The 13,488-nt window shown below is 46.7% G+C and overlaps 1 protein-coding gene across 1 annotated transcript; it reads left to right on the plus strand.

The window, feature by feature from the left end:
* Positions 1 to 6,822: 6,822 nt before the first annotated feature.
* On the plus strand, positions 6,823 to 12,474 carry LHFPL5 (LHFPL tetraspan subfamily member 5; the record flags this gene model as incomplete). The annotated part of the gene is made up of 2 exons (XM_079712633.1): positions 6,823 to 7,234; positions 12,083 to 12,474. The coding sequence occupies 2 exons, from the start codon at positions 6,823 to 6,825 to the stop codon at positions 12,472 to 12,474; spliced, it is 804 nt and encodes a 267-aa protein (XP_079568759.1).
* Positions 12,475 to 13,488: the final 1,014 nt, after the last annotated feature.

The following is a 13,488-nucleotide window of genomic DNA, read 5'->3' on the forward strand; positions in this document are numbered from 1 at the left end:
ATTAAGGTCAGATGTGCAACAGCCCTGGAGTCAGCTTGGAGAGCAGACAGGGAATCCACTCAAGATTCAAATTCCCAATCAAGAGACTCAGGTTGACTTAGTTTGGGTCCTCCAGACCCCTACTCATGATCTGCACTGGGCAGAGCCCTGAGGAGGATGGAAAGGGGAGGGGCAGTTCTCCAAATAGAGAGTGAGTTTTTGTTACCAAAGAAAGGGGAAGGATTTTGGGCAAACAAGAACAATAGACACTCGTGGCTGCGTAGTTCATAGATAATCTTTCTTTCCCAAGAAGCAGGCTCAAATTATAACTGGGATGTGCAATAATTTTAGCTTTTAAATTTACATTGACCATCCAGTCTCCATTTTATTTAGGTGAGGGTAGGAAATGAGACATTCAGTGACTTTCAGGTTACCAGTCTTTAATTCAATACTCAGCCTTTAGGGTTCCCCTCACCACCCCATTCTCCTGACCAAGACTGGACTGAGTGTGGAGTGAAGCTTATGTGGCTTCAGGAATTAGGGGAAGGGGTCCTTTTGATCCTCTGGGCCCTCAGTGGCTGTTGTGAAGATGTCCCTTGTCCCACCTCAGCCTTCTGGTCCTGCTGAAATTTGTGCTCTGTTCTCTTAGCATGGCCCCTCCCTTCACTGGTCAACAAACACATGAACTCTTTTCTTCCCATATTTATAATCCTCACTCCTTGCTAGTGTTCCCTTCAAACACATCATAACCATCCTCTGAAAAAAGCTAGGGAGACGGCCCAATGTGTCATCAGTCAGTACTCCAGCGCTAGGTCCAGGACGTCTGTGTTATGTCACCCCTCTTTTAGTTTGGTCACAATCACATCTCAATATTCTACAGCTCAGGGACTAAATATTAAAGTTAGCCATCATCAAAGAAGAGAGACTTAGTAGGGTATATAAATATATACATGACACATCAAAATTGAAAATCTGGGTAGACACTAGAGTCCTCCTTTTTTTTTTTTTTTAATTGTTGGCTGCACAGCACGGCAAGCGGTATCTTAGTTCCCCAACCAGGGATGGAACCCGTGCCCCCTGCAGTGGAAGCATGGAGTCTTAATCACTGGACCGCCAGGGAAGTCTCTAGAGTCCTCCTTTCTTCAGGCACCATGTGGCTGTAGACAGTGCTTGTGACTTTCATCCTCCATCTCCCATCCTGTTCCTTTTGCTCTCAGCCAGCATCTCCACTGATCAGGGTTCTTTATGCTGTACAGTGACCCAGACCTTCTAGCCATGAGATATCTGGGCCCTTGATGGGCCTGCCCCTGTGTTGGGTTACTGAAGCCTTCATTAATTTGTTTCTTCCTTCCATTAATTTTTTATACTGGACACGGCAGTAATAGGAGGCAGCCCATGCATATGTTCTACGCATACCTCTCCGTTCCCTTTGTGTAACAGCACACTCTCTCCCCTGGACAGTCAGGATTTGGTACCCTACCAACATGAGTAACCCCCCTTTTAAAAAATTTAAGTATAATTGACACAGAAAATCCACCTTTATAGTATATAGTTCCATGAGTTTTGACAAACGCATACATCATGGAAACAACACCCCAACCAAGATACAGAATACTTCTATCACCTAAAAAAAGGTTCCCTTGTATGATTCCTTTATAATCAACCCCACCACCAGATCCTGGCAACCACAAATCTCTTTTATTTCCCTGTAGTTTTGCCTTTTCTATATGTAATATAGATGAAATCACACAGTTTGTATATATTTCTCTTGGGGGGTGGTGTCTCGCTTCTTTTACTTAACACCTTTGAGATTCAGGCATGCTGTTGCAGGTTTCAGTAGCTACTTACTTTTTATTGCTGAATAGTAGTCCATTGTCTGGGTGGAAGTCCATTGTCTGGAAGCAGTCCATTGTCATTTCCCACCTGAAAGACATTTGGTTTATTTCTGAAAAGTTTTGGGCAATTATGGATAAAGCTGCTACACATATTCATGTTTTTTTGTGTGTGTGAACACAAGTTTTCATTTCTCTGAGACAAATACCCAGGAGTGAAATGGCTGAGTCTCATGGCAAATGTTTGTTCCCATTTCTAAGAGATGTCAAACTGTTTTCCAAAGTGGCTGAACAAATATGCATTCCCACCAGCAGCATACAAAAGTACCAGTTGCTCCACATCCTTGCCAGTACTTGACATTGTCATTTTTGGGGGGTTTTGTTTTTAATTGAGCCTTTCTCACTGGTGTATAATGGTATGTGTGGTTTAATTTGCATTTGCCTACTGACTAATGATGTTGAGTGTTTTTTCATGTGCTTAATTTCCATTCATATATCTTCTTTGAAAGAAGTATTTGTGTGAATCTTTTGCCATCCAATCTTTAATTGGGTTGTTTGTTTTCTTATTATTGAGTTTTGAGAGTTATAGATGTCATACCAGGAGCTCAAAGTTTGTTGGTATTGTTGGGGGCCAGTAGTGACTGGCTGTATTGGCTTTGACGGAAGATTCATCCACAGTCTCCATCTGTCCCACCGTGGACACATTGTTAGGGGTCTTTGAGCCAGTGCACGGTGGGATTGGAATGGGGGTGCTGAGGAAGGAGGCTGGCTAGCATTCACAGAGTGAATCATCCTGTTTAACTGATGTTAAAGGACTCTGTAGTAGCAGGCCTCTGGAGTACATTCTCATTGAACCCAAATACTCTCTAGTTTTTGCCCCTATTCTGAAGGCTCCCTTTCCCCAAACTTTTATTTAACTCTCCAAACTTACTCTAAGATAATGACCATATGACTGGTCTATTATCTGCTGCCCACAAAGTGGTGTTCATCTGTACCTTAGGCCATCTCCCCTTACCGGAGAGTTGGTACATTTCCTGAGGTGCCATAACAAATTATTACAAACTAGGTGGCTTAAAACAACAAATTTGTTCACTTATAATTCTGGAGGTCAGAAGTCGAAATCAAGGTGTCAGCAGGGCTGCACTCCCTACAGAGGCTCTAGGGAAGGATCCATTCCCCACCCCTTCTAGCTTCTGGTGGTTGCCAGCTTCCTTGGCTGTGGCTGCATCATTCTGGTCCCTGCCTCCATAGGCATGTTGCCTTTTCTTCTTTGTCTTCTTGTCTGTGTCTCTTAGAAGGACACTTGTCATTGGATTTAGGAACCTCCCCCAGATAATGTGGTAGGATCTCCTTATCTCAAAATCCTCAATTTAATTATATCTACAAAGAACCCTTTTCCAAATAATGTAACATTCATAGGTTCTGGGGATTAGGATGTATTGATAGATCTTTTGGGGATAGATAGTTAACAGCACTTGAAGTTCTACCCTCCATGAATATTTCCCTTCCCTGCTGTCCTCAGGACCTTCCCATGGAGGGTGGGATGTCATGCCATAGCAATCCATCGTTACCTGGTGCCAGCATGCTCTCTCTAGAGCAGGCCAAGGAAGGGGCTTCAATTCCACAGTGAGAGAAGAGGCTCAACATCTCCCCGCAGGACCCACACAGCAGGGTATCACCTGCACATAGGAAGGAGGTTAGGAGGCTGGTCAGCCAAAACCAAAAACAATGTGACAAATGTCCACTAGAGACAGGAGCCACCACCCCTGCACCTTTCCAGTCATTGATAGTGACTGATTTCTACAGCTCCCATGGGGACATAATACTGTTTTATTATTTGGAGAGAGGGAGCACCAGGGGCATTGGCTTAGCTCTTCCTAGTATATTACCCTTTAGCTCAAGGGTCAGGGGGCCAAGGTGAGGATTCTACCAGTTCCTGAGGTGACCTGGTCTAACCATTCAGGAGCATGGGATGGGTTAAAGGCTTTGCAGTTCAGTCCTTTCATACACCTGAATCTTATTTTAAGGGTCCTATGCCCTCTAGCAACAAGACTTAATGAATTCTTCAAGCCATTGCACATAAAGATCTTGCAATTCATTTTATTCCTTGAATCAATAATCTAGACAACTGGGCTTGTCTTGTTTGACATTATTCATTGCCTTTATAAGCAGTCACCCTACTCTGTGTTCCTGATTTCTTCATTACCTTTAAATCTGTCTGTGGCCAAAGCTACTCAGTTCCCCAGAACTTGACCTTCAGAGGGCACATGATCCCTATTGTTTGCAGCTGATAATTTGATTAGCTGTTTCTCCTCTCTGTATCATGGGCTGCAGTTTTCCCAACTCCAGACACAAACAGGAATATCAAAGCCTTTTGTCTGAAGCCTGGGCCTGAAACCTTCTTTCTGGTGCTAATATTTGGATCAGGTTAGGGTTCTTTTTTTTTTTTTTTTTTTTTCAGGCTCACAGCTTGCAGGATCTTAGTTCTCTGACCAGAGATTGAACCCGTGCCCTTGCAGTGAAAGTGCTGAGTCCTAACCACTGGACCACCAGGGAATTTCCCAGGTTAGGACTCTTTGATGCCAATAGCGAAAACCTACTCTAGCTAATGAAAGCAAAAAAGAAGGAAATAGAAAGATAGTGGGTGAGTCACAGAGCTGAAGATGGAACAGAGCCACCTGTCTTGGGTGGAGCAGGAATCAAGGTGGCTCTGAAGCTCCCAGTAGCAGGAGTTTATGGATTATCTCTTGAGGATGTTGCCAAGGCCTGACTAAACAATACCTTTTTTTCCTCATGTCAATCCACCACCAATTCAGATTCCCTAGGGAGAGACTGATGGCCTAGCTTGGGTCACACCCAGACCTGTCTCTAGGGTCTGTGTGCCCTGTGATTGGCTATCCCACCAGAACCTCAGAAAGCAAGAGAGGCTTCTCTCAGAGGCAGGGGAAGTTCTGCTGGTCAGGCCAAACAAAGAATGTCCATCAGCTCCTAAGAGCTTGGCCCCAGGTTAGGGCCTTTTCTGAATGGGGGAACATACAACCCCTGCTCTGGGGAAGCTCCCAGTCTGATGGTGGAGACACAGGCCATGCCTTGATGAACTTCCAGTCTGATGGCGAAGACTGGTCACAAAACCAGAGATTTAAGAGGAAGAGGAAACATAGGTAACAGCACAAATATATTTAATGCAAGGTTCTTTTTAATAGTGAAAAAATTGGAAACTGTCAAAATACCCCAAAGGGGGGAATAATTAAACAATTATTACATAAAGACTAAAATCATGTTTTTGAAAAACTAGTAATGTGAGAAAAAAATTGGATGCTAAATACGTATACATTATTATCCAACTGTGTAAAGCAGTATGTCCAGGAGGAGGGAAATACACCAATATGTTAACAGAGGTAATAATAATAACAATAGTAATAGTAATAATAATAATAAACATTTCTGAGCACTTTTATATGTGAGGCCCTGGGCTAAACATTTTACATATGTTATTTTACCTAACTGTTATGTGATAGATACTATTATCATCCCCATCTTATAGATGAATAAACTGAGGCTTGGGAAAGTTACATCCTTAGCTAACAAGTGGCTGACTCAAATCCAGACCTGCCTAAAGCTTCCAGTTTGGGGTTATGAGTGATTTTTATTCTTTTATGTAACTTTCTTGAATTTTTCTATATACTAATCATGTATTTACCTATAAATTCAGGAAAAATATAGATATTTTGAAAAAGAGGGGAAAAAAGGAAATATGCAGGGGCGGTGAGGGAGGGACGGACTGGGAGTCTGGGTTAGTAGATGCAAACTATTACATATAGAATGGATCAACAGCAAGGTCCTACTGTATAGCACAGGGAACTATATTCAATGTCCTGGGATAAACCATAATGGAAAAGAATTTTAAAAAGAATGTGTATATGTGTATAACCGGGTCACTTTGCTGTACAGCAGAAATTAACACAACATTGTAAATCAACTATACTTCAATAAAAACTAAATTTAAAAAAAGAAATAGGCAACAAAAAACTAAACAAGAGGAGAAAGACATTGTATTGAACAAAAAGCATATGTTAAGGTCTGAGAAGGCTCATAAGAACTGTTCTTTACCTTGTAGCTTCTATTACCACCCTATCAGTCTGCATTGCAAATACACATATATTTACATATATGTAAATACCTCACGGTCCTTGAGAGCAGGGGCCCTGCCCTGTCCTTTTTATTCTATGATTCTTGCTGAGGGAAGATATCCTCCAACATAGGGCGTAGTACACAGTAGGCTCTTAGTAATTGTCGATTGAATGATAGGGATGAGAAACCAGTGACCCGGAAGGCGGTGCTGGCCTCCGGGGGATTGGAGGTTCCGGGAGGATGAGTAGGGAGCCAGGGAGCGGTGGGATGGGATACGGACTGCGCTCAAGACTCGGTTTTGCGGCTGGAAACCAAGCGACAGGAATGTGACAACCGCAGCCTCACGCCTTCAATTCTTGCCTTCCCTGCTCAGGAGGGTGAAGAGGGGCCTTGATTCCCAGTGGCGGGGGTGTGCAGTGGGTAGGTCGGCCGCTCTGCACCGTCCTCTGCCCAGAGTCCCGAGGCGCTGGCCACGGTGCTGAAAGCAGTGCTCTCGGAGGAGGGAGGGAGGAGGAGGAGCCGGGCCGCGCGAAGGGGGCGGAGCTCTCTGGTGCTCTCAGCTGGCATTGGGGGCGGGGCAGGGCGGCGCCAGCAGGCCCGAGACCACGGCGGGTTTGAGAGGAGGTAGGAGACAGGAGACAGCCCGGCTAGAGCAAGAGGGGACACAGGCACCTGGACAAGCTTCCCCTGAAGAGGCCAAGGTCATCTTCCCTGTCCTATTAGTCCTCTTTCTTCTACCTTGGAGGGAGCCTTACCTTGTGCCCTGACCTCCGCCTTCTCCCCAAACCTGGCTGAGGGGTGACCCACTTCTGGGCCTCCATCCATCCTCAAAGCCACTTCCAGCCCACAAGTCCCCAGCCCAGGACCCAGTGCCCTCACCATGGTGAAGTTGCTGCCTGCCCAGGAGGCAGCCAAGATCTACCATACCAACTATGTGAGGAACTCGAGGGCTGTAGGTGTGATGTGGGGCACACTCACCATCTGCTTCTCCGTGCTGGTCATGGCACTCTTCATCCAGCCCTACTGGATCGGTGACAGTGTCAACACACCCCAGGCAGGCTACTTTGGGCTTTTCTCCTACTGCGTGGGCAACGTGCTGTCGTCTGAGCTTATCTGCAAGGGTGGCCCGCTGGACTTCTCCTCCATCCCCTCTAGAGCCTTCAAGACTGCCATGTTCTTTGTGGCCTTGGCCATGTTCCTCATCATTGGCTCCATCATCTGCTTCAGCCTGTTCTTTGTCTGCAACACTGCCACTGTCTACAAGATCTGCGCATGGATGCAGCTGGCTGCGGGTGAGCAGGGATAGCCGGAGGGATAGCGGGAGGGCAGGCAGGGGCCCACCATCCCACTTTCTGTGGAGTCTCTGAGCCTCCTACTCAGCTTTCCTCCTTTATAGCGCAACCATACTCAATGCTCTGCAGATGCCTTGGAAGAGTAATTAGAGAGTCTTAGGATGGCTGAGACCAAAAAGGCCTTAGAGATCAAATTGTTCAACCTCCTCTTCTTGTAGATGAGGAACTGAGGTCAAGAGAGGGGAAATGATTTGCCCAGGAGCAAGTCACTTATGGTAGAGTGAAGGTCTTTGTTCCCTAATTATAGGATTCCATGCTTGATGCAGCAAGTGTGAGCATTTGAGGCAGCAAGTGGAAGTGATATTTTGTGATGGGGGAGGGGAATAGGGTCTTTTAGAACTATGTGGGGTAGGTGGCTACTGGTGGTGCTCAGAGGCAAGGCCTTCCCTGTCCCCCTTTTCCTGCTCCTGGCCCTAGGCAGGCCACTGGGTCCTTGGGCCAGCTGGTCCTGCTCTCCTCTAAGCCCAGGAAGCGATGCCTAAGACCTTGTCCTGCAGCCCTTGGTCCCTCCAAGGACCACACACAGACTGTCCATACTAGGGAAACGTCCAGGAGCCTTGTGAGGGACTGAAGTCTAGAGTGAAATCATCTTGACATCATTGGTTAGAATGAGAAGCAGTGTTAGCAGGGAGAATGGAATAGAGATCAGAATCTCATACAACCAAACACGTAGACTCAGGACTGTCAGAGTTGGAGGGGACCCTAGAGAGCTATAGCATCCTCCCCCCAACTATAGATGAGGAATCTGGGACTGAGAGAGAAGATAAGACTTAGCCAAGGCTACAGCAGATCATCTGGCAACAAAGGCAATAGAATAAAGGCAGTGAGTCCCAAGAACTAGCTGTATTCCAAAGACTTTTTTTTTTTTTTTTTTTTTTTTTTTTTGCGGTACTTGGGCCTCTCACTGTTGTGGCCTCTCCTGTTGCGGAGCACAGGCTCTGGACGCTCAGGCTCAGCCTCCATGGCTCACGGGCCTAGCCGCTCCACGGCATGTGGGATCTTCCCGGACCGGGGCATGAACCCGTGTCCCCTGCATTGGCAGGTGGACTCTCAACCACTGCACCACCAGGGAAGCCCCCAAAGACATTTTCTATTGAGGCACACATTTACATAAGTGTAATGATTTGTAAAGTACTTTCACATGTATCATCTGGAGGAGCCTCATCATGCCACAGTGAGGTGGGTTTTCCTCCTGTTTTACAGAAGAGGCTCTTAGCCGGTAACTTGTCTTTTAGCACACAGGTAGTGAGGGACAGAACCTTCGACTCTGAATCTTGTACTCAGGCTACTTACCTGGTTCCAGAGCTGCCTCCCCAATCCCCCTGCCATCTCCCTCTCTCTGTACTCCCTCTATATGATGAGGGAGAGGCTGGGGCAGGGATGAGGTACGTCTCAGTGAACAGTGGGGAGGAAGAAGGGAGAATGAAGATTTAGCAGTTCTGTGACAAAGAGTAGTAGAATGAACCCTGGCATGCTTGCCAGCTGGTCCTCCATATCAGAGCTATGGGATGCTGGAAACACAACCCTCCCTCTCTCATTCTCTCCACTGTCCCACTCCCCCAACCTCCTGCAACAGGTGCCATTTGCTGAACAGGCAGTGCTGGGAGGGCCTGGGTAGGGGAGGGGTCACCAGGCCATTTGAGTCAGATCCTGTCTGGGTCATGGAGCTGAAGACACCGATAGCAGAGGTGGCCAGGTGCCATCCCATGAAACATTTACGTTGGGGGAGAGCAAAGGTGGTGTCATGTTCCATTCTTCCGTGCTGGGGAAGGGAAGATGAGCCAAAGGGAGGGGTGAGGAGGAGGTGTGCCCCACAGCCAGCAGCTGGGAGATTCCTCCATTTGAAGAAACCTAAACCAGCTGGCTTAACCTTGCCAAGAAGCCTGGGGCCAGGGAAGGGAGCAGGAGAAGGGGAAGAGGACTGATGAATGGGGCAGTGTGGGGCTGTAGCTTAACAAAGTTAATTGAGCTTCTGGATGCCAGGTGTAGGCAGAATGTGGTCCCAGATCCTAAAAACACAGGTAGGGCAATTTGCTTGTCTGAGTTCTATTAAACTCATCTGTAGAAGGTAGCAACAGTACCCCCATCACAGGGTTCTTGCGAGGATGGGATGTTATAATGCATGTAAAACACCTTGCATGGTGCCTGACACATAGTAGGTGCTCAGTAAACATGAAAAACACAAAACAACTTTATCAGTCAGGATGGATGGGGTGATGCCACAGTAACAGACAACTCCCAAATCTTAGTGGCTTATGACAAAGGTTTATTTCTTGATAATGGTACACGCTCACTGAGGATCAGTGGAGGGCTCTGCTCTCACTGTGCTCTTCCAGAGCCCAGGCTGATGGAGCATCAGCTGTCATCAGGCTGTCATCATTGCGAAGGGAAAGGGAGCTCTGGAAAGTCTCCATCAGCAGTTAAATGCTCCGGCCTGGAAAAGCACACGGCATTTCTGCTCACATTTTATTGGCTGAAGGAATTTTTATGAACTTGCCTAACTTCAAGGGAGAGAGGTGAGGAAGTATAATCCTACTATGTACCTGAAATACTTGTAAACAGCTCTAATGACAGCCACATCCATCGAGGTTGCTTCCATCTGACTTCAATGCCAATAACAATAGCAACAACTAACATTAATTGGCCACTTACCATGTACCAGACACTGCAGTAAGCACTTTCTATACATGATCACACTTAACCCTCATAACCCTGTTCCAAGTCAGGTATTATTATCCTTATTTTACAGATGAGAGACTGGAAGTCAGGGTAAGTAAACTTGCCTGAGAATACCCTGCTGGCCTCTATTTAGAGCCCTGAGGCACCACAATGTGGTGGACCCCCACTGTGCCCAGGTAGATGGGTGGGGTGCTCCTAGAGGGCTGTGGCACCCATAGTAACAACCTTTTTCCAAGTCGGAGACCCTGCGATCTTTTCTGAACCCCTGTAGGGAGGTGCTATAGAGGAGAAGGGGGCCATGCCAGGTACCACAGGACTTGTCACACACCAAGTGGGAAGAGCACAGGTTTTACCAAAGAGCTCTGGGAGGGTCCCCCTCCTCCATCCTAAGGATCTTCCTGTTTGTCACTAAGTCTGAAATGTCACCACTAAATACATTCGGCTCTTTGGAGAGATGTCTGTCTGGGAGGCTGGGGGAATTAACTTTGAAGTCAAGAAAGTCAGGAGCCATGACAGCAGGTCTTGGCTCTGCCATCGCTAAATGACTGGGCAACTCACTTGGTTTCTGAGACCTCAGTCTTTTAATCTGAAGATGGGATATTAATACATGGCCTACTTCACAGAACTGTGGTAAGGGTCAAGAGAAAAATGGTACATGAAGTATTCTGTAATCTATAAGAGAAGTATGTAAATGAGCTCCTCCTAGAAAAAAACAAGGATGGTTGATACATTTAGGTGGGGAGGTGGGATCCTTTATCTTTACACTTTGTTGTGCTTTTGTTTGATCTGCTAACCTTCCTTGCAAGAACAAGCGGAGCCCCAGGTTGGTGACTTTGGGTCCTGCGAGGTGCTTCTCCATGGGGCTCCCAGGTAGGGCACAGCTTTAGGACTAAAGAGCCTCCAGGCCTGTGAAAGGAGGGCCAGGGGTGGGAAAGTGGCACAGACAAGGGAAGGAAGGCACCCCTTGCCTGCCTGGTGGTTGTCCTTGGGTTGCCCCAGTCACATCCCAGGAATATGTACCTGTCTGGGCAGCTAAGTTGGGGTGGAAATTTGGTGGGAGGGTGTGGGAGTAGTGGAGGGAAGGCGGGGAAGATGAAATTTTTGGCTGTCAACGCTAAATCAATGAAAGTACAGTGTGGCATACTAGCTAACACTCAGGAAATGCCAACTGTGTGTCGGGCAACCTTCTGAGCACTTTTCCAGTATAAACTTATTGTAACCTCGCTGCAATCCAAACAGGTAGATACTATTATTATTCCCATTTTACAGATGAGGAAACTGAGGCAAGAAAACTTAAGTATCTTGCTCTGAGTCACACAGCTAGTTAGTAAAGAGCTGGGCTTGAGATCCAGGCAGCCTTCCCTAGTGTTTCCCAGCTTTTCCTGTTGAATCACCCAAAAGAGTGCTTTTAAAGACAGGGATTCCTGAACCCAACCCTGACCTGGGAATCAGCATTTTAAACACATTCAGGGAAGTGTGGACAACTGCACTGTTCCGTAGTGGGTAATAGTGTGGAGACCTGTTTGCTTGAATGGGAGGTTCATGAAGGAAGCAGCCAGAGATGGGGCTGGAAAACTTCCTGTATTCATTCAATCTAAGATACCTGAGTTGTTAGGACACACCATTATTCTATGTGCTGTAAAAAGGAAAAATACTTCTAATCAAATTATAGCCTAAAGCTTTGTTATTACACTTATTTCAGAGATGTTGGAGTATGAACAAATGTACATCTGAGGAGTGATGAGTTCTCTGGGCTGGGACCAGATTTAGGGAGGACTTTGAAGCCAGGCGCCTCGTCAAGTCCAAAGTGAGGGGTACAGCTGAGGGCCTGGTAGAACCACCTGGTGCTGTGGCAGAACCTCCCAGGGCTGAGGAGCTCTGCTCTCAGCCTCCACCCCTGACCACTGGCCCCCAGGGGCAAGTAGCTTTAGCTCTTGGAGCCTCAGTTTTCTCCCCCGTGTTCTACAAGAAGGATGGCAGGAGCTGCCCCTTGTGCCTCTCAAGGCTGTTAATAAGAAGGGAGGTGACACAATGACAGCAGTGCAAGGTGGGAGGCAGCAGGTGAGCACACACAGCTTGACACCATCTGTACCCCTCCTGCCCCCTCAGCCACAGGCCTGATGATTGGCTGCCTGGTCTACCCAGATGGTTGGGACTCAAGTGAGGTACGGCGCATGTGTGGGGAGCAGACCGGCAAATACACACTGGGCCACTGCACCATCCGCTGGGCCTTCATGCTGGCCATCCTCAGCATTGGAGATGCCCTCATCCTCTCCTTCCTGGCCTTTGTGCTGGGCTACCGCCAGGACAAGCTGCTCCCTGACGACTATAAGGCCGATGGAAACGGTAATTCTCTCTACCCCAGGGAGGTGAGGCTTCCTCTCTGCCAGGTGCCTGAGGTTTGGCCACTGGCCAAGGGTGGGGACACCAAGACCAATCAAACACAGCCCTTGTCGCAGACGCCAAGGGCCAGTGGAGGGTTGCAGGCTGGCATGCGATAAGGCATTGACAGACCTACGTGAAAGGCTGTCTGTGATAGAAGCGTGTCCCCCTGTCCCCCTGCACTCTCAGGGCCTACAGGGGAGACAGCCCTGGTTCAGCTTGGGGAGCTAGGTGTGGCCTCCCGTAGGTGGCACTGAGGCTGGGTCTTGAAATAACAGGGGAGTTTGCTAGGTGGAGAGATGAACAACAGGGGAGCAAAGGGGATGATGAGTTGTTGGGGAAGGAGGAAAGGCAGGTTAGGGCAGAGATGTGACAGCTCCTGGACTGCAGATGGTGGGAGCCTAGCTCCCTTGGGTTAGAGTAGCCTGGGGGTTCTCCGTATATCCATTTTCTGGTCTGAGCCTCATTTCCCCTCATTAGAGGGTAGGAGGCAGGTTTTTCCTCATTTGTAAAAAATACCTACTTCACAAGATTGTACTCAGGAACAAGATAAGGATGTCTGCTCTTGTCGCTTCTATTGAAGATTGTACTGGAGGTTACAGCCAGGAAAATTAGTCAAGAAAAAGGAATAAAAGACATCTACTTTGGAGAAGAAGAAGAAAAACAATCTCTATTAGCAGATGACATGATTTTGTATATGGAAAATCCTAAATAAGCCACTAAAAACTATTAAAGCTAACATACAACTTCACCAAGGCTGCCAAATATAAGAACAATATACAAAAATGTATTTGTATACACTAACAATGAACAATCTGAAAATGACATTAAAAATTTATTTTGCAATAGCAACAAAAAGAATAAAATACTTAGGAATAAATTTAACAAAAAAGTAAATGAAATGTACATGAAAATTAAAAAACATTGTTTAAAGAAAAGGCCTAAGTAAATGGAAACATCCATGTTCATGGATCAGAAGACTTAATATTGCTGACATGTCAATACTCCCCAAACTGATCTACAGATTTAATGCAATTTCTATCAAAATTCCAGCTGGCTTTTTGATTTTAGGATTGGCTTGTCAAGTGGAAATGCAAGAGACCCAGAATAGCCAAAACAATCTTGAAGAAGAA

This window comes from Hyperoodon ampullatus, assembly GCF_949752795.1.
Source record: "Hyperoodon ampullatus genome assembly, chromosome: 10".
Lineage (NCBI taxonomy): Eukaryota > Metazoa > Chordata > Mammalia > Artiodactyla > Ziphiidae > Hyperoodon > Hyperoodon ampullatus.